Source organism: Eschrichtius robustus, chromosome 5 (assembly GCF_028021215.1).
Source record: "Eschrichtius robustus isolate mEscRob2 chromosome 5, mEscRob2.pri, whole genome shotgun sequence".
Taxonomy (NCBI): Eukaryota; Metazoa; Chordata; class Mammalia; order Artiodactyla; family Eschrichtiidae; genus Eschrichtius; species Eschrichtius robustus.
The window spans coordinates 73,648,785-73,670,944 of record NC_090828.1 but is presented as its reverse complement, the minus strand read 5'-3'; the positions used below and the strand labels follow the sequence as shown (position 1 = coordinate 73,670,944).

Below are 22,160 nucleotides of genomic sequence, written 5' to 3'. Positions count from 1 at the left end.
AGACAAAAGACCTGTATGCAGAAAACTATAAGACACTGATGAAAGAAATTAAAGATGATACCAACAGATGGAGAGATATACCATGTTCTTGGATTGGAAGAATCAATATTGTGAAAATGACTATACTACCCAAAGCAATCTACAGATTCAATGCAATCCCTATCAAATTACCAGTGGCATTTTTTACGGAACTAGAACAAATCATCTTAAAATTTGCATGGAGACACAAAAGACCCCGAATAGCCAAAGCAGTCCTGAGGGAAAAAAACGGAGCTGGAGGAATCAGACTCCCTGACTTCAGACTATACTACAAAGCTTCAGTAATCAAGACAATATGGTACTGGCACAAAAACAGAAATATAGATCAATGGAACAAGATAGAAAGCCCAGAGATAAACCCACGCACCTATGGTCAACTAATCTATGACAAAGGAGGCAAAGATATACAATGGAGAAAAGACAGTCTCTTCAATAAGTGGTGCTGGGAAAACTGGACCGCTACACGTAAAAGAATGAAATTAGAACACTCCCTAACACCATAGACAAAAATTAACTCAAAATGGATTCGAGACCTAAATGTAAGACCGGACACTATAAAACTCTTAGAGGAAAACATAGGAAGAACACTCTTTGACATAAATCACAGCAAGATCTTTTTTGATCCACCTCCTAGAGTAATGGAAATAAAAACAAAAATAAACAAATGGGACCTAATGAAACTTAAAAACTTTTGCACAGCAATGGAAACCATAAACAATACGAAAAGACAACCCTCAGAATGGGAGAAAATATTTGCAAAGGAATCAACGGACAAAGGATTAATCTCCAAAATATATAAACAGCTCATGCAGCTCAATATTAAAAAAACAAACAACCCAATCCAAAAATGGGCAGAAGACCTAAATAGACATTTCTCCAAAGAAGACATACAGATGGCCAAGAAGCACATGAAAAGATGCTCAACATCACTAATTATTAGAGAAATGCAAATCAAAACTACAATGAGGTATCACCTCACACCAGTCAAAATGGCCATCATCAGGAAATCTACAAACAACAAATGCTGGAGAGGGTGTGGAGAAAAGGGAACCCTCTTGCACTGTTGGTGGGAATGTAAATTGATCCAGCCACTGTGGAGAACAATTTGGAGGTTCCTTAAAAAACTAAAACTAGAATTACCATATGACCCAGCAATCCCACTACTGGGCATATACCCAGAGAAAACCATAATTCAAAAAGACACATGCACCCTAATGTTCATTGCAGCACTATTTACAATAGCCAGGTCATGGAAGCAACCTAAATGCCCATCGACAGATGAATGGATAAAGAAGATGTGGTACATATATACAATGGGATATTACTCAGCCATAAAAAGTAACTAAATTGAGTCATTTGTTGAGATGTGGATGGATCTAGAGACTGTCATACAGAGTGAAGTAAGTCAGAAAGAGAAAAACAAATATTGTATATCAATGCATGTATGTGGAACCTAGAAAAATTGTACAGATGAACCGGTTTGCAGGGCAGAAGTTGAGACAGAGATGTACAGAACAAACGTATGGACACCAAGGGGGGAAAACCGCGGTGGGGTGGGGATGGTGGTGTGCTGAACTGGGCGATTGGGATTGACATGTATACACTGATGTGTATAAAATTGATGACTAATAAGAACCTGCTGTATAAACAAACAAACAAAAAACAACTAATACTAAAATTTCTTTGGGTTATTTGTATGGAAATATGTTAATATAAATGTTTCAGACATTACATGAAATTTCTAAAAATCTTATATGTTCTGGTATAATGTTATAAGTCATAATTCTAGTTATTACTTTAAAATGTATATCTCAGAAATAACTAAATTTCCTTGTCAATTGCATTATTATGAACTTTCATCAAATCTTTAACCATGGTCATTTTAAGTCTTTTGTCATTTACAGACAGTTCTGGGTGTACTCTGATGCTTTTGCAAAAATGTTCCTATAAAAGGGTTTCATCTTCAAGCAATCATGGAAAAGACTCTGACAAGTACAGGTTTCTGGTAACTGACTATACTGCTGAACTGAATGAATAAGCATTTTCAGAACTCTAATGGAAAGCTGATGAATTCATAAAAGTGCTAACAAAAGATCAAGATAAAAAAAATTAATTACATGGGACTGAGTGAAGTGATGAGGATGATTATAATTTTTATGACTTTCTGTTTGAATAAAAAAAAAAAAAAGAACAACAACAACAAAAAAACAGTAGGAAATCTTGCCTCTCTGTAATATATATCGTGAAAGGTCTGGATCAATACTTATAAAAAATTCTGTATTTAGAAACCTATTCAAAATAGGTCTTCTTGGGCTTCTTAGAAGTGTCAATAAACTCATTTGATGCACTTCCAAAAAAAAGAAATTGCAATAATGTTTTGCAAAGTGACTATCAGTTTGCAGTCCCACCAGGAATGTATGAGAATTCAAGTTGTTCCACATTTTTGGCAATATTTGGTATGGTCAGATTTTTTATTTTAGACTATCTAATAGGTATATACTTATATCCCATGATGGTTTTAATTTGCTTTTCTCTAATGACTAATAATATTGAGCATATTTTCATGTCTTATTTGCCATATAACTTGTTTTGTGATTGTTCAAATATCTTACTCCTTTTTAATTGAGTTGTTTGTTTACTTATCATTAAGTAAACAAAACACTTTGTAAATCCTGATAATTCTTTATAAATTCAAATACAAGTCCTTCATCAGATATGTGATTTGCAAATATCTTCTCCTACTGGGAGGCCTGCCTTTTTATTGTCTTCACAGTATCTTTCTATGAGCAGGAATTCTTAATTTTGAGAAAGTCCAAATGGTCATTTTTTTTTTTCTTTTAGGGGTAGTGTTTTCGGTGTCGTGTTTAAGAAATCTTTACCCAACCCAAGGTCGTAAATATTTTCTCCTATGTTGTCTTTCCCTGTGTTTTGTAGTTTTCAGTTTTACACTTAGGTCAGTGATCCATTTTGAGTTAATTTTTGTATAGGTCACAAGGTATGTATAAAGATTCATTTATTTTTGCATCTGAATATTCAATGGTTCCCACACCATTTGTACATAAAACTACCTTTTCTCCACAAAATTGACTTTGTATCTTTGTTTTAAATCAATTGACCAGGGCTTCCCTGGTGGCACAGTGGTTGAGAATCTGCCTGCCAATACAGGGGACACGGGTTCGAGCCCTGGTCTGGGAAGATCCCACATGCCGTGGAGCAGCTGGGCCCGTGAGCCACAATTACTGAGCCTGCGCGTCTGGAGCCTGTGCTCTGCAACAAGAGAGGCCGCGATAGTGAGAGGCCTGCGCACCGCGATGAAGAGTGGCCCCCGCTTGCCACAACTAGAGAAAGCCCTCGCACAGAAACGAAGACCCAACACAGCCATAAATAAATAAATAGATAGATAGATAGATAGATAGATAGATAGATAGTTAGAAAAAGGTGCCAAATGTCCCTTCATAGAAAAAGAAAAAAAAAAAATCAATTGACCATGGATGTGTGGGCCTATTTCTGGATTCTCTATTCTGTTAATTGAGGCACACATTTTTTTTAGTAGATATGTATTCATTTTTAATAACAATTTTTTAAATTACTGGCTTTCCAACTCCAAGTTGTGGATTCCTCTCTTAAACTACCCAGTCCTTGAAATTATGATTTCCTGAAGTTATACTGAACAAAGTCACTATAAAATACAAATATCCCATACAATATATGTCACATGAAGTATCCTCATTTGCAAGACATCTTGTGAATTGTTATGACTTGCCACTGAAATATAAGGCTCTTGTTGCAAAGAACATTAAAAAGTACAGTCTCTTTTAGACTTTATAAATAGACCCCAATGCTGACAAATATGTTTTTTAAAACTAAGACATTTTAAGAGTAGGGCTACTTTGAATATATTACTTGGAACAAATAGATTCAAGTCCCTAAGCCCTGTGCAATTTCAATTAGCTACCTGCCAAGAGCCACAGATAGCATAATATAGCTGTATAGAGAAAATGCCATCTGCCTCTGTGAGCAAAAATCACTCTAGTATCAATGCATATGATTCCTCAAAGCTCTCTTGATTCCGCTGATACTATATCTAAGGTTAACCACAGAGAACTTCTCTGTGAATGTCTCCAACTGCAGAGACTACAGGGCCCCTGGGCCCATCCAGCACTGCATGAGATTCATCGATAACACTGATTGTGCGGATGGTGCATGGCACAGTTAACCACACCAAGATATTCATGAACAAATGCTCTAAATTGGCAGAAACCACTGAATCCTTGCCAGTTCCTGTGGTAAACTAAATATCCAAGTTTTTCTAATTGCATTTTTTTTCTTTTTTGATCCAGGAAGCATATAATGTGAGGATCATTAATTCCCAAGAAGAAACTTGCATTACCTCTCATCTCAAACACCCCTGAGATGATGCTAGAAATATAAATAGAAGTAAATAACACTACGGACATTGAAAGATTGTTATAATGTGGTAAAAGCAACCTTTCCCCTGCATCTAGTCCTTCAGGCCATGTGACTGATGGGTAAGTTTTTTGTGGTTACCTCTCCCTTTGAGGTGATCCTATATAGGGTCCCGTGTGCCTAGAGCATCAATTCCAGCTTGACCAGGTAAGTGATGGGCCATTATTGGTTCCAACTCCAGCTCATCTTAACCTGCAGTCAGCACACAGGCAAGTTAGAATAGCACAGCAAGACCCAGACATCATCTGTGTCAATTTATTAGTTGTGCAAAAGAGAATCCAGCCTAGTTAGTTTAAGAAGGAAAGAATTAAAGGCTTTAGAAAGTTCACAGTCTTTGGAAGGGTCTGAGAAGCAAGCTCTAGACTAAGCTTCCAGGAATAACATCTAGAACCACACATCACAGAGCTGGTCTGGCAAAGGTCATACTGGCTCTGGCACAATCAGGAAGTTGCTGCCATCACCACTGACCCCAGAACATGCTGTATTTGCTTGGGATCACACCAGCAAGATGGCTCTCCATGCCATATCTGTCTCTTCATATAACTGTGTTTCTCTTTACCTTTCATTTCAGTAGTTTCATTATTATGTACTTCGGAATACTTTTCTTTGTATTTATCCATCTTAGGAGTTTGCTGAGTTTCTTGAAAATATAGATTAATGTCATTCATCAAATTTGGTAAGACTTGTATGTTATTTCTTCAATACTGTCTCTATCTCATTCTCTCTCTCTGCTTTCTGGGACTTCAATTATCTGTATATTAAACCTTTTTACTATGTTCCATATCTCTCTTATGTTCTCTATTCTGCTTTTCATTTTATTATTTTTCTCTTTATGTACTTCATTTTGAAGATCTTCTATTGATCTACAAGTTCATTAATTCTGCCTTCTCATAATGTCTAGTCTGCTCTTAAGGCTCATCCAATGAGCTCTTAAATTCAGGTATATTTTACATTTCTAGAATGTCCATTTGATTCATTTTTATATATTCTAATTCTCTACTGAAATACTCCATATTTTCATCCATTTTTTCATCTTTTCTTCCATTTTCTTTAACACATTAGTCATAATTATTTTGTAGTTCTTACCTTTCAACTGCAATACCTAGTTCATTTCTGAGACTGTTTTATTCCTTTATAATCAGTCACTTTTTCCTGTCTCTTTGAATGTTTGGTCATTTTTATCTGGGGCTGAACATTGTGAAGGATATATCCTAGAGGCTCTACGTTATATTATTTTTCTCTAAACAGTGTTGAGTCTTTAGTCTGGAAGGTAGTTAAATTGCCACAAAATCTCCTGGATTGCGTTGATGATTTATTTTTACTTTTTTTATGGTAGGTCTGTTTCAGTTTTGTCCGTAATCCTCGAGTGTAGCCCATACCCTTAAGGCATGACCTTCCTGGAGTTTCAGCTGAACATCTAGAGTGTTCACCAGGATTTCTCCACATGAGCTGGGCTAGGACTCAAATATCTACACCTCCCCAAAACTGTGTGACCTCTGAAATTTCTATTCAGTTCTCAGCCTTCCGGTAGTTTTTCTCTCTTGGCCTTTTGGCATCTCATTCTCTGCATTCAGAGCTTATAATTTGGCAAAGGACCCATGAGATATTTTTGTAGGCATTTTGGAGGCTCTTTATCTTCTGTACCTTCATCTCTGGTACCCTATCCTCCAAATCTCAGGTGCCTTTGTAGCCCAAACTCCAATATCTGCTTCCTTCACCTATCAAGATTGTAATTTTCTGCTTGGGTTATTTCTCTCTCCACCTTATATTAAAACATGACGTCAGGGGAATTTCCTGGCATTCCAGTGGTTAGGACTCCACGCTTTCACTGCCGAGGGCCCAGGTTCAATCCCTGATTGGGGAACTAAGATCCTGAAAGCCGTGTAGCATGGGCAAAAAAAAGAAAAGAGAAAAAACACAGGATGTCAGGAAGAAATCCAGAGCAAATATAGGGCTCACCTTCAAAGTTTTATTTCAAGGATCTTATCCAGGCACTGGCTGTCCAATGCCTGCAAACATTTTTTAAAATAATATTTCGTTCATGTTTTATAGTTGTTTATGGTGGTATCGGTTATTCATTATCACTGGAATTGGAACTCAAAAACTATATTTTAAATTAAAGTACCATACACCATCCGATTTGTAAAACCTAAGTCTAGGTCTGTTCTCCAGCAGCAAAGGAGGCTGAAATCTGTGGAGAAGGGAGATTATGGAAGGAGTTGATGCCATGAGAAATCATCAAAGTGTGGAAAGGGTGTTCAAATGCTATTTATTCAAAAAGGTATCTTCTACCCCATCATTATCTGACTTCCCTAACTACTATGGCTTCTTGGTTAGGTCATTCATTAGCTAGAGATGGGGGAAAAGGGTACAAAAACAAGATGAGGTCGAGAAGAAAACTAAGTGCCTGGTAACATGATTCATGCCCAAAATATACCTCAGTTTTATAGATTATCAGGTTTTCTTTTTAAAGCCACATGTGACTCTGCAGCATATTCAGTGTTGACAATTAAGACTTGTACTTCATTTCTTAATGACTTTGCATATCCATATACTTGTTTCTACAGCAAGATTCCTTCATAAATAAGGTAGAAAGAAGGTAGTGAAAATAGTACTATCTCAAGGGGTTATTAAGAAGAAGAGAAAGAAAGGCCTAAGCCTTATTACATACTTCAACAAAAGTTACTCAGCACCAAGTGTGTTCCAATCACTGAAAAATCTGATGCGGGGGAGGTGTTGGAGGGGTAGAGGAGTTGGAGGGGGTGTATGTTATACCAAGATGAATAAGATGGGGTTCCTGCTTGCAGTTGTATAGGGGACATAGATTTTTCAGTGTGAGAGGTCCACTAGGATCAGGAAGGAAGAGCATTGACTGGATTAGGTAATATGGAGGTCACTGGTCACTTTGGAGAGAGGAGAGGATTTTGGTGGAGTGGAGAGATCACAAGCCCTGGAGCAAAATATAATCTAGATTATTCTTTCAAAAGGTTGATTTCAAATGAAAGCGTAGAGAATAGGGACTGCCCAGGACCTAGAGGATGACTGAGAGGAATACCCCACAGAGTAAAAATAAAGAAAAAATAAGGAAAGGGGATAATCAGTAGAACCCAATTTCTAAACTGGTTAGATGGGTCAGAGTCCCAAACATCAGAGGGAAGGACTGGATGTGATTGTGTAGAAGACATCACATTCTGCATCGGGAGGAAAGCAGGGGACTAGCAGGAGACAGACACAGGGCGGGCGAGGCAGGAATTAAGGGTTGATTTCATACCTCCATGACTTCATTTTATTGATAAAGTAGGAAGTGGGTTGTCTCCTGGGAGTGTGGTGGGGAGGGTGTATGGTGTTAGGTAAGAGTCTTGTAAGGACCAGTGATCCTTTGAAACAGTGATAAGGGGAATAGGAAGAACTGGTGAACAAAGGACAAGACTAAGGATTCCCATGTGGACATTTCATTGAGAGTCCGGATAAGATGACTTTTCCTTAGTAGTACTTGGCCACCCAGTATGGACACAGAGAAAGTCAACTGTGAGACAGATCTGGCAATGAGGCTCCCCAGCCATTCCGTAGACAGATGAGGATGTTAAGGAATCAAGTGCACAGCTAACAGAGTGGTCTAGGCTAGTGCCAGGACGGTCTGGGGCTGGTAGTCTAGGAAAATTTAGGGTTTAGAGCAGGTTTTGTGGGAGCAGGAGAATAAGAGCTCTACTTTCCCACTTTCATCTCAGCCCTCTTGTGAGAGGCCTAAAAGCCTCTACTTGCTTCAGCAGCAGTTACTGATGGAAAACCAAAATAAAACAGAGACAGAGAACTCATTATTTCAAAATTCCTTTAACTCTTTTCTTAAAGACACAAATCGTCTAAATCATCCCCCACAAGCCCTTTTAAATTCCAAGACTAAGAACAAAATTATGGTTAAATGTTTAACTAACGTTTATTATAGCTAGCATGTTCATTTTAGAAAGGTCAAATTTATGATACAATGAAGTAATATTTTTCACATTCTGTGAGTCTATTTTATAGCACATTGGGGCCCACAGTATAATAAATGTCTTCTATTATTTTGTAAGATTCTTGTATGCAAAGCTGTGTAGGGCAGTGATAATACGGAATTTCAAATCAAATGAGCTGGCGTGAACCTTAAGGCGGGTCACTTTATCTTTCAGGACTTCACCTTTCAGACTTGTAAAATGAAGACTAGGGATAAATCTCCAAGTTTCTTTCCAGGTTAAAAAAAAAAAAAGCATAATTTAATATTTTTAATTACTACCAAATTGATAGAGTTACCCCTTTTCTTTTATGATATATTTTTGGTCCGGGCTATAATTTACTGAGCCTCAGTCCTTGATTAGGAACACAAACTCCAACGATAACACTGTCTCTATGGAAAATAGAATCCATTTTACCACAATTCACTTTATGTTCCAATTTCTCCACTCTCTGCCCACATTTACTCTTTGGAGGCTGCAACTCCAAAAGTTCAGAGATAGTTGTTCACCATATTGTGACCATGTGTCTCTGAGGAGACTCCATATTATGTTGCCTCCACTGACCCCAGCCCCTGATTTCATGGGTGAGTGCTCTACAGCACCCCTTGCACATCATAACTTGGATTTGTCATTGAGGGTAATATCAGAAAATGCCTATAAAGCATCTATTCGAATGCCTGAGATGTTGGGGGCTCTCCACAGAATACGCCTGATACATTGAGCAGCATGATGTATGGGAAATAATCAAAACACTGCCTTATTTCTGTCCCCCATTCAGATGTTTCTCCTGTCACTAGATGAAAACTAAGCAGAACCCATGGCTCACTCTTGGGTTACAGAGGGTCCCACAGTCACTTTAAGTCACAAAATACAGTCTTGATTCAAAACTAAATTGTCTAGTTCTAAGAGATTAAGCAACTCTTCCCTCTTTATTCAGAAGGTAACATTTCCTTTCATTCCCTACATGCTTAGACCATCAGAGTCCAGGAGTGGAAGGGAAAAGGGGAGGAGAGGTAAAGGGGAGAAGCAGAGTTCTCATTGGACTGTGGTGACTGACGCTATCCCCAGTAAACCCGGCAGGTGCTTAATGCTGACTCTTGCCCTCCTATCAGTTTTCTTGTCTGGACTGTTCCTGGAAAATTCCCCATACACATTTTCCTTTAGCTAATTCTCTTCCACCTTCAGGTTCCCATTTATTGCTATTCCACCTCACTGTTTTGGGTGGATCCCAAACCTCTGGCAGGAGCTTTGTTGGGCAGAAAAATCTCAGACCTTTGAAAATGACCCCACGCCACTAGCCAATGATTTCTTAAATAGAGCACATAAAAGACTGATAAATAGTATTTCATTAGGACCTTCCAGAAAGCAGGAAAATGTTGCTCCGACTTTAACCACAAGGAAAAGCTGAATAGCCTACAACATCAAAACTTTTCTTGAACCCATCGGAGAAGAGGTCATGGGGCAATAAACTAGCCTGAGATTTAAAGAAAGGTAGATGTCTTCAGGAAGAGAGGCAATGTGAGAACTGGCTTACTTGAGGCAGAGCCCCTGGGAAAGACAAGGCCATTCTAGAAGGGATAAGAAGATTGCACGTAAAACTCTGTGATGATCCCATAGTTACACTTTAACAATTTGCTGCTGTGGCAGAGTGTTAGCTTCTGTATAGAACCCACGGAAGCTACAGACGTAAGGGGAATTTACACCCCTTCACAGGCTTTTCTCTACAAACCTCACAGAATGCTCCTAAGAAAGATGGAGGTCAGGGTAGGCAAGCAGAGGAAGTCCCTTATGGGTGTGCAAATCAGCGAGAGAGGAACAAAACCCTACTGGACAAAAGGCGCTGTGGGTGGGGAGGGATGCAGAGCAGCAAACCCACCAGGGCACAAGCGTAGACCCTTTACAGCTGGGGAAAGGGAACAAAGAAATCCTCCTCTCCTGGGGAAGAAGCAGCAAGCTCTCTCCCTCACAGGAACAAGAAAGACCCGAGGTGAGTTTGGAGTTCTTCTGCCCTGGGGAGGAGGGCACAGCTACTGAGTAGGTCCTGGCCCCAAGACCCGGGGACATAGGTCCTGCCTGAGACTGAGGCTGAACCAAGAAAGCAGAATGCCTCTTCCCCAGCCAGGCTAGCAAGTGGCTAGTAAGAACCTACTGCAGCGGAAGGTGCAAGAGGAGCAAGTCTCTCTCTTGGGCTCAGGTTCACAGGGAAAGCCTGAAGCCTACTCCCACCATAAGCAAAGTACCACTAATTGCCAAAAACTGAAGACAACTGGTGAATGGATAAACTGTGATAAACCCATATCATGGAATACTACACAGCAATAAAAACGACCAAACTATTGACATACACAATAAAGCGGCTGGATTTCAAAGGCATTATGCTAAGCGAAAAAAGCCAGACTCAAAAGAGCGCATACTATAATGGTTACATTTATATGACATTCTAGAATAGGCAAACTATAGGGACACAGATCAGTAGTTGCCAAAGGCTGAAGGTGGGTGAGGTGCTGACTATAAAGAGGCATGAAGGATGGCTGACAGTGATGGAACAGTTCTACATCCTGACTGCCGGGGAGGTTACGTGTCAGGCATTTGTCAAAACTCAGAACTGTACACTAAACAGGGTGATTTGTACAGTATATAACTTATACCCCAAAGACATTTAAAATTTAAAAAAACAGAATTTCATTAAAATTAAGAAGGTTTGTTCATCAAAAAACAATGTTAAGAGTGTGAAGAGACAAGTTACAGATAGGGAGAAAAAAATAGAACCTGCATACAGAATATATAAAGAACATACAAATGAGTAAGAAAAAAAGGCAGACGATGGAATAGAAAAATGGGCAAAGGACCTAAGTGGTCATTTCACAAAAGAGAATATTCAAATGGCCAATATGCATAAGAAAAGCTGCTCAATATCTTTATTCTAAATGCAAATGAAAATTATGAGGTGCCACTACACATTCATCAGATTAGCTGAAATGAAAGACTGGCAACATCAATGTTGGTGAGGATGTGGAGCAACTGAAAGTGGCTGCAAATTTATATAACCACTTTGGAAAACTATTTGGCAGTATTTACTAAAGTGAAACACACATGAGCCTTATGATGCAGCGATTCCACTCCTAGGTACTTATCCAAGAGATATAAGGGCCTATGTCCACCATAAGACACGTTCAAGAATGTTCATAGCACCATTATTATAACAGCAAAAACCTGAAAGCAACTCAAATTCCCATCAATAGGAGAACATACAAATAAATTGTGGTACATGTATATATATATATATATATATATATATGTAGGAAGTACTACCGAGCTATAAAGAAGAACAAATAATTGCAACATGCAACAAGGACGAAACTCACAGATATGATGAGTAAAAGAAGTATAAAAGAGTATATACTGTATGATTCGATTCATATGAAATTCACCAATAAGTAAAACTAACCTATGGTGATGAATTCAGAATAGTGGTCATGGATGGGGCCAGTATATACCGAGAAAAGGCATGAGAGAGCCTTCTGAGCGTTTCTATACCTTGACCCTGATGGTATTTCTATGGGCAGCATATATTTGTAAAACTTTATTCAATAGCACACTTAGGTTCTGTGTGCTCTACTGCATGTATGTTTACCTCAAGGTAATACAATGAAAAGAAAATATCACCTACAGCATAGTTTAAGGACTAATGATAATGTGTGCAAAATGAGTATAAACAGACTAGGAGTATATAAGGACTTGTCGTGGCCCCTGACCACCCCCCCTTTTTTTTTTTAGAGTCACTGAGTGTTCCTAATCAGTCACAGATGGAGAAGAAACACACATTAGCTCTGTAGCCCATGGTAGATAGGGCTTGATGCAGCTTCTATTACTTTTAGGTCCTAAGCTTATGCAATGTCAAAAGAAATATATTTTTGTTTAAAAAAATGCAGGCTTTGTAATCAGGGAGCCTGATTCCTCCAGCTCCATTTTTCGTTCTCAAGATTGCTTTGGCTATTCGGGGTCTTTTGTGTCTCCATACAAATTGTGAAATTTTTTGTTCTAGTTCTGTGAAAAATGCCAGTGGTAGTTTGATAGGGATTGCATTGAATCTGTAGATTGCTTTGGGTAGTATAGTCATTTTCACAATGTTGATTCTTCCAATCCAGTGGCACATATATACAATGAAATATTACTCAGCCATAAAAAGAAATGAAATGGAGGTATTTGTAATGAGGTGGATGGAGTTAGAGTCTGTCATACAGAGTGAAGTAAGTCAGAAAGAGAAAAACAAATACAGTATGCTAACACATATATATGGAATCTAAGGAAAAAAAAAAAAAGTCATGAAGAACCTAGTGGCAAGACGGGAATAAAGACACAGACCTACTAGAGAATGGACTTGAGGATATGGGGAGGGGGAGGGGTGAGATGTGACAGGGTGAGAGAGTGTCATGGACATATATACACTACCAAATGTAAAATAGATAGCTAGTGGGAAGCAGCCGCATAGCACAGGGAGATCAGCTTGGTGCTTTGTGACCACCTAGAGGGGTGGTATAGGGAGGGTGGGAGGGAGGGAGATGCAAGAGGGAAGAGATATGGGAACATATGTATATGTATAACTGATTCACTTTGTTATAAAGCAGAAACTAACACACCATTGTAAAGCAATTATACTCCAATAAAGATGTTTAAAAAACAAACAAACAAACAAAAAAAATGCAGGCACTTTCCTGGTGGTGCCGTGGTTAAGACTCTGCGCTCCCAATGCAGGGGGCCCGGGTTCAATCCCTGGTCAGGGAACTAGATCCCACACGCATGCCGCAACTAAGGAGCCCGCCTGCCGCAACTAAGGCCTGGCACAACCAAATAAATAAATATTAAAAAAAAAAAAAAGAATGCAGAGCAGGCATTTTTCCTCTAATGTTTTAAAATAGAGACATTTGTTTCTATATGCCATTAACTGCTATAATATAACATCTACCAGCTTATTTTTTCTATCAAGAGAATATAATTTCTTGTTGCACCATCATCATCCTACCATGTCATTTATCAGTAAATTAAGATTTGGGCACTGTATGTATGCTGTACCTCAATACAACTGTGTGTGTGCGTGTGCCGCATGTATCTTTATTTCTCAACCACAAACAAGCCGTTGGCATTATACTGCAGTTACAGAACTACTAAGTTTCAGAGAGCTGGCTAAAGTTACCAACTCCAGGTTCAACAGTTTCATGGGTAATAATATTGTTGGCAATTTTGTGAGGTCCGACCAGTCCCCTGCTCGGGGAATTAGTTAGCTCCCGGGTCCTGTCTCAGCTTCTCCAGTTTGTATGGTTCAGACCATTCTACTCTTTAAGTATAAGGGGGATTGCCAAATCACAACTCCCAGGCATCCTGCAAAGTAAGCAGGTCACCTTAGGGGCAACCTTTACCCACTCAAAAATTCACCTCACATTAGCAGTAAGGATTTGGCACCACCCCGAATCATTATTTTCCTTACTCATAAGTTTAAGGCAGGATACAATTCATGTTTGGTGGCCCTTCCAACGCTCCTAGAGAGGCCATATCTACATGGGGCCTCCAGGACTCATGCACCCGTGACCAGACACAGCAGCCACTCTTGTTTTCAGTTCTGCCGCTAACGTAATTCCTCTATATTTCCCTGCGAGCGTCAGACACCAGTGCTCAAGCCTCCAACTACAGGGGTTACCCACTCAACTCTCCAAGCCATGCTGGAGGCCCCTTGCTGGGTCTGAGCAGGAGGAAAACCCTGTCTGCTCCCCCTCTCACTCTGCTGAGTGCTCACACACAGCCCATCAAGCTCTCCTCAATGTATCTCTTCGCAAATCCTCCCTCCTCTTCATAACTTGACCCTTTTTTTAAAAAACATCTTTAATGTGAATGAGAGGTCCATGAGTCTGAAGCAGCGTCAGACATTTACTTTATAATTACATTCTGCATTTTCATCCAGCACCTCACTCTGACGTACAGCATTTGTGGTTGGTATTGGACATCCTCAAACAAAACTTCAATACTCACCTCCTGTTATAGTAACTTCCGGTTGAACCATATGAAATTGTTGATTGTTCACAATTTTTGATGTAAAAGAATTTCAATTTCGTATGGTTCGAACTAACAATTGTATTCAAAATAGGCTTTTTAGAGAAACGGGAATTTAGGTTGGAATTGAACAAAAGGGAAAAGTGAATTCTTAAGCGAATACCCAGGCAAATACTGAAGCACCTTCTGCAAAGCGTCTCACCTTGGCTTGCAGATCAGCACACACCTCCTGTTGCTTTTTCCTGTCCTTAACCAACATGTTTTCCATTTCATGAGTTGCACAGGCCTCGGCCACTGTCAGCACAGCCTTCTGTATAAAGTCTCTCCTATTCTTACTCCAACTTGATATCAGGATCCTTTGCTGCTCCTTAGCAAAGCGATATTGGTCACAATATTTTTCATGTTCGACCTGAAAAGATAACAGGTAGTAAACGCTTATTATGAAACTGAGCCTACGCTTTATGTCATTGTTACAAAAGTGAATAAAATGAATTATAACCAATGATTTTGAAAAATGAGGGACAAACATCTTAATAGTAAATACAACAACCAGGACCAAGTACCAGTCCCAGAGTTCTGAGCCCATGGCTAACTGGTGACTGAGGACCAGTCATTAAATGTTTTTAAGTTTTATACAGGATGGAGTCAGGCCAGACAGCCCTAAAACAACTTCTACCCCTATATAGCAATGAATCTATGAGCAGAAAATATGATTTCCCCTACATATAATTTCAAAAATACTCCATCTTTAAATCAGCTTTGCCGTATTAACAATGACTCCAGGTGCTTCAGTTAGACATATGCTAATAAACATTAAAAATTGCCACAATAATCCTGAAAACTCAGTTTGCCCTTGATTACTGAAACAATCAGATGTTCGGACATCTAAACTGGAAGTATTTATAGCAATGACAGTAGCCCTTCCCATCCCACGCTCCTGAGGGACATGATATTCTTACATAGGTACCAATAGTTCCTGCTGCCAGTGAATCCCAACCCTGGGAGATTTGAGTCTTGAGGGAAAGAACAGGACGGGAGATAGCCTGAGTAGTTCGAAAAATCTCTGTAGGTGATTCTGAAATACTCCTTATATAAAGGTGTGTCTCCTGCAATTGAGAGTCAGTGATCTAAACAATTCTTTATTTTGCCAGTATAGACCACATCTCTGAATTTGATACATTACTTAACCCCTAAGTGATGTGAGAAAAGAAGCTAGCGAGCAGGATAAGGTTGGTCCTACCTAAAAAAAATAATTTAGGTATGGTTAATTAAGTACATAATGAAACGGGCTATGGCTTCACTTAAACCAAATATCAGCTCCTAAAATCTGTTTGGTAAACTTCTTAGCTTTATTCCCCTAAGCCAAGAATATGCTTAAAACTTGGCAAACATTAAGAAAGGAAGTATACACCATGCAGAAATGCATACTAATTATCCCGATGTAAGAAGTAAATGCAAAAATCTTTATCATATTAATAGTAGGCAAATATAAAAATCTACACAGTTAAAAATGACAGCTGGTCACAGAAGCAAACAGAATCTATAGGGAATAAAAAGAAAGATCTAATTTAGTAAATTAAGAGTTTTGTAAAATCCAGAATGAATTATTATATAACATGTTTTTTACACAACAAGAATTTGCTATAAAATAAAGGTCAGAATTAAAACAAATAATTGGGTGGGGGTTGGTGGGTGGGAAAGGATAAGAGAGGTTGGTCATACTAGTTGTGTGGCCTTTGCTTCAGTTTCTTCACCTGAAAAGTAAGGATAACTACAGTACTTCTCTCACCCACTGTTATGTGCATCACAGGAGTTTACACATGACTGACATAGGATAAATTCTATACACATGTTAGTATTGTTACTTGCTTGATTTAAAACAATTACAAAAACGCAGAGTATGTGATAATATTTTATAGCATGGCCTATTTAAAAGGTAACAGTCGGAATTCCCTGGTGGCGCAGTGGTTGGGAATCTGCCTGCCAATGCAGGCGACACGGGTTCAAGCCCTGGTCCGGGAAGATTCCACATGCCGTGGAGCAGCTGAGCCCGTGTGCCACAACTGCTGAGCCTGCACTCTGGAGCCCACGAGCCACAACTAGTGAGCCCACGTGCCATAACTATTGAAGCCTGCGTGCCTAGAGCCCGTGCTCCGCAACAAGAGAGGCCACTGCAATGAGAAGCCCGTGCGCCACAACGAAGAGTAGCCCCAGCTCGACGCAACTGGAGAAAAGCCTGTGTGCAGCAATGAAGACCCAATGTAGCCAAAAATAAATAAATAAATAAATTTATTAAAACAAAAAAAAGGTAAGAGTCTATGCATGTTTGTTTACATATATGTTTTAAAGTGAGTTACTATGAAATTCACTGGTGACATGGTAACTTCTGTTTCCTTGTCTATGTGATCTTGTCCACTAAAGAATGTAACCATAACTTCCCAGGGAAATTTCAGCCACGACTCTGAGTTATGAATTTGGGGCATTTGTGTTTAGACCCGTCTAGAGGGATCAAGTGGAGTTGTGGTGGGGATGGTGTAGGTAGGCACCAGCTCCCAAGGCAAGTGTTGGCTTCCCCACGACTAGAAGGACTGAGGTGTGGTAGGCTGTGTGAATGTAGGAGCACGCACCCCACTTTCAGGCAAGACTCAGAGATGGCAGAACCTCTGAGATGGGCAGGTGAATGTACAGACACCTGGAGGTCAACACTAGCAGAGCAACCCAGGGGACCATGGTGAAGCTCTCTGTGGCAGGTAAGCCACAGAAGAGTGAATGTGGCCAGAGGGATCTCCCACCTTTTTATGTACCACACTGACCTGAAAAATGGTAGACTTTCAAACTATAACCCTATTATTTTCTAGAGTGTAGAAAAAAAAATCATTTTAGAGCACCATTTAAAGTATATATATATTTTGCTCAATAATTATCAACCACTAAAACAATTTAACTTGCCAGCATATAGGGTCCAGCACTCACCAAATCATGCCTCGATTTGTGAGGAAAATGTCTTTGTAACATGTCCAGATACAGAGTCCTTCTGCCACTGAGATCCCCAGGATACTGATCCACAAGAGCCTGGTAAAACCAGTGGTCTTCATCACTTAATTGGAAGTTTCTGGAAGAAATAAAAATGTCACAACACTTTAAGCAATCATGGAGTTTGAGGGACCTCAAACTGTTTAAGCTGTTAGTGAATGATAATGATTACATTAAATAAAGACTTTTAAAAAAATACATTAGCCAAATTAAATGTCTCCTATAGAAAAAGTTCTAAATTATAACACAATGGGTTCTTTCAATCCTTTATTTGGTCTTGTCATGAGTTCCACGCATAATTTGAAGAAGTTTAACAATGAGACATAATATTTTAAAAATATTTATTCTATCTTGCCTATAACAATATTTTAAAAATTATGACCAATGAATGAAATAATAAATTATTAACTCTACAGATTAAAAAGGAATTTTGCTAATTCAACAAATTTCCTGTTTCTAGACTGGAGGAAAACACAAATGTAGAGAGTCAAATAAACAATACACAAAGGAAACTAAGGCCTGAGGAAGGCACATATTAAGGTTGACTTTAAAAGTAAGTCTAGGGACTTCCCTTGTGGCACAGTGGTTAAGAGTCTGCCTGCCAATGCAGGGGACACGGGTTCGAGCCCTGGTCCAGGAAGATCCCACATGCTGCGGAGCAACTAAGCCCACGCACCACCACTACTGAGCCTGCGCTCTAGAGCCCGTGAGCCACAACTACTGAGCCCGTGCGCCACAACTACTGAAGCCGTGCACCTAGAGCCTGTGCTCCGCAACAAGAGAAGCCACCACAATGAGAAGTCTGTGCACCACAAGGAAGAGTAGCCCCCGCCTCACCACAACTAGAGAAAAGCCCACTAGCAGCAACAAAGACACAACGCAGTCAAAAAAAAAAAAAAGTAAGTCTAAAATTATCTTTTATTTTACCCTCTCAGCTTCTTGCTTTGTGGAGGTAAGACTAGATATTGGTAGTAAAAAGATAACCAGTGGCATTAAATTTCAGATCACTAAAGAAATCATTTGTAACAGGATCCCTTCAAGTCACCTTCCCAATAGCATATCCACCATGCTCCAAAATACCTTTTTTAGTTCAGAACTTCCCTAGGTACTGGCCTGGTTTGTGCTCCATAGAAAGTATTAGCAAAGCCCTATGCAAAGTAAAAAGGTTACAATATCAGCTTGAACTCTAGACTGAATTAATGTTTCTTTATTATTCTGAGTTTATTTGCATATCATCATTCCTGTTTAGTAAGTTGGAATAATCAAATACAGATGTAATCAGAGGGAATATTATTAGCAACAAATATTTCTTTGATCCAAGATGGAGACTTGCTATTGTTTATTTCTATCATTGGCCTTCTACTTTAAAGTTAATTGTGCAATTTAAAGAATTTTTACAGTATGTCCTCTATGCCCTTGAAAAATATTTGACAATTTAAAACAATAAAAACCTCTTTAAATCAGTGATACTAATGGGAATTCTACCATCCTCATCCAACTTACCCAGTTTCTGTAAAGTATTTCATGATACTGATAAGTAGCAAGAAAGAAACAGAATTATTTTTCAAAGAAGATAACCTTCTCTAGCAGCTCTATAATAGGAAGAAAAAGTGGGTTGGAAGTGTTCCATGAGGAAGAAGCAAACTCTACATTTCTTCTGTATGACATAATAATATATTGCAGAGAAAGAATTTGAGATTTCATTCATTGAACACATTGAGTGTTTGGGTTCTCTCTGAATCAGTTAAGCCAAAGGCTTCTGCAAATAAAGCATCTCAAATAGGAGTATTAAGCCTGGAGAAAGGCTTGCCTGAGTGGTTTTGGCATTTAAAACACCCTCAAGTCTTCAGGGACAGTATCCCAGGTCCTCTCTCAAGGAACTCATTTCATTCATGATAACATAAATGCATTTTAATAGCAGAGTTAGCCACATTTCTACACGGCAAGCAATCAGAAAAAGGAATAGACCCAGAGTCCATGTCCTCATTAATGCTTTTAAACTGTTTCTGTAATCAAAGGGACTTGAATACAGTTTGAATTTCCATCTTTATTTGATTACAAGGATAGACGTGTAGGGGTGTATGTGCTGGGGAGGAGGAAGTGACAGAATCTAGGTCCAATAAGCTCTCTGTTCTTTTAAAGTGTCATTTATCTATATAAAGGATGCTGTTGGTGCCAGGCTAGATCACCTTGATGAGCTAGAATTCCTATCTTCAAAATGCTGGTAATTCACAGATGTACCTTCCTCCTCTGAAGAACTGTCCTGGGCCAAATGGGAAGTGCCTCACCCAGGAGGCTATTCTCCCACCACCTTTGAGAGCCAACCCCAACCAACGACTGGCTGACATGGGGGTACAGAAGGCCAGCCCACTTGCCTCAAGATGAGACCAACTCTGTGATGCCATTCATGCTCCAGAGTTTCACTGTGGGAGCAAACTGTAACCTGTTTCCACTGAGATCTTCTGCCACAGACATCTTCCCCTCCTCCATCCTGCTTCCCTTACCATCCTTCTCCTGAGAGCACTGCCCAACAAATCACATGTTCTTACAATCCCTGTCTCAGATTTGCTTTTACAGAACTGACCTAAGATAATCTATGAGCAACCTTACCCATAATTGTCAAAAATTATTTAAATCCTTTGGCAAATGGAGAGGTACTTCTAAGCTAATTGTTTTGATGATCTCTCATACTGAATTGTGGTGTAAGATTGTGGCTATCCTCAAAGAGAAAGTGCAAATAGCAAACATTTACAAAAATGGTTTTTAAATAAAAGCACACATTAAGCAGTGTGCATTGCTATAAATAAATATAGCAGCAGAAGAATTTGTGGCACTCAGTACATTTTTATACATTGCATGAATGTATTAATTAGGTGCCATTTTAGTGACAACATTAAAACCACTTAAACATATGAAGATAATATAACATTAAAACTAGATATTTCAAACCAAGTATGCTATGAACAATGATCACATCCGTTTTGCTCCTATTGATTTTGGAAACCTCACATCTCAACAGCTTTTTCCAATTACCACAATTACACAAATTGTAAGTCATTTTTCTAGTAGATGTAGGATAAAAATGAAAAACATGCTTATAAGAAATGATAGGGCTTCTATGGTGGCACAGTGGTTGAGAATCTGCCTGCCAATGCAGGGGACACAGGTTCAAGCCCTGGTCCGGGAAGATCCCACATGCCAAGGAGCAACTAAGCCCATGCGCCACAACTACTGAGCCTGCGCTCTAGAGCCCACGAGCCACAACTACTGAGCCCACGTGCCACAACTACCGAGGCCTGTGCGCCTAGAAGGCAGTGCTTCTCAACAAGAGAAGCCACTGCAATGAGAAGCCCGCGCACCACAACAAAGAGTAGCCGCTGCTCCCCATAACTAGAGAGAAGCCTGCGCACAACAATGAAGACCCAATGCAGCCAAAAATAAAAATAAATAAAATTATATTTTAAAAAACTTAAAAAAAAGAAATGATAATATAAATACTCACAATATTATTATTTTAGAGTACTTATAGCAATTTCCAGAGCTGCTGGCTTAAATTTTGAAGCAAATACTCACATCACCAACACTATTGGCAGAGTCATGCATCTCCATTAGGATGCTGTCTGTGAGGGAGAAAACTCCCACCACTATATATATATACTGAGTCTTCTGGGTAGTAAAAATCTAAGATGAATATTCAAACATGATAGCCTCTTCACAATAACAAAGTAGCCATTTCCTACTTAGCATCTAAAATAAAATCAAATTTAACATATCTGAATTTCTAAATTCAAATCTGGACATTTATCTTTTCTAACCTTCATCTTTTCATTGTAGAAAAAAAATCTATATAAAATAGCAAATTATCCTAAAATTTTGTACATTAAAAAAATATCTTCAGACAAAAGACCTTTGGTAGGTCTCTGCAATTTCCATTTTTCTGTCCAACCAAATTTTCTAATTTAAAATGTTTCAGGAAATTTCAGCCTGCAGGAGGGTGAGGTATTTATTGCTCAGTCCTTACCCTCCATCCCCCACTGCCAATTGAGGTCCACCAACATCATTTCATCGTGATTTCCCAGGATATGAGACAAAACAGGTAACTCAGAAAAGGAGGACAACAGGGTTGTGAGAATTCAACGAGACCAAGGCCAACTGTCTCCCTAATTCTACCTGTTTGAATTGTTACAAAAATCCTAGCCTGACTCACAATCAACTTAACTACCAGTTTTCTTCATAATTGTGTTAAACCACTTTCCCAGGGTTCTGGTTCCGTGACATCAAAAGACATTTAGCGGGGTGGGGGCAGCCAGCGATGGCAAACAGGCCACGTAGGGCAACAGGTACCTTAACAGCAGGGACAAGTCTATGAGACTAAACACTGTGTATTCAAACTGGCTGAAGTTGTCTTATATTTTCTCAGAGTGAAGGGGGCTTTCCAGCAAAATGGTAATTAGGGCCTCCTGACGCTAGCCGATGCAGTTACTAGCATCTGATGACTGCCTTGACTGGCAAATGGCCATAGTGAATCTGGACTGAAGAAAAGCTCTTGTCTCTTCAAGTGTAATGCTGTCAGGGGAGTGAGCCACT

General features: G+C 39.2%; 1 protein-coding gene and 1 non-coding gene across 2 annotated transcripts in view; both read right to left on the bottom strand.

Annotated features, from left to right (window-relative positions):
- The window catches only part of CCDC148 (coiled-coil domain containing 148), a 292,077-nt gene that overhangs the window by 149,911 nt on the left and 120,006 nt on the right, over positions 1 to 22,160 (bottom strand). Inside the window, exons 9-10 of the mRNA XM_068545079.1 lie at positions 17,514 to 17,652; positions 14,743 to 14,949 (exon numbers count right to left, since the gene is read on the bottom strand). Of these exons, the coding sequence (XP_068401180.1) occupies positions 14,743 to 14,949; positions 17,514 to 17,652 (346 nt within the window). The remainder of the gene's footprint in view (positions 1 to 14,742; positions 14,950 to 17,513; positions 17,653 to 22,160) is intronic.
- On the bottom strand, positions 13,849 to 13,997 carry LOC137765554 (U12 minor spliceosomal RNA). The gene has a single exon (XR_011074202.1). It is a non-coding gene; the product is annotated as a U12 minor spliceosomal RNA (small nuclear RNA).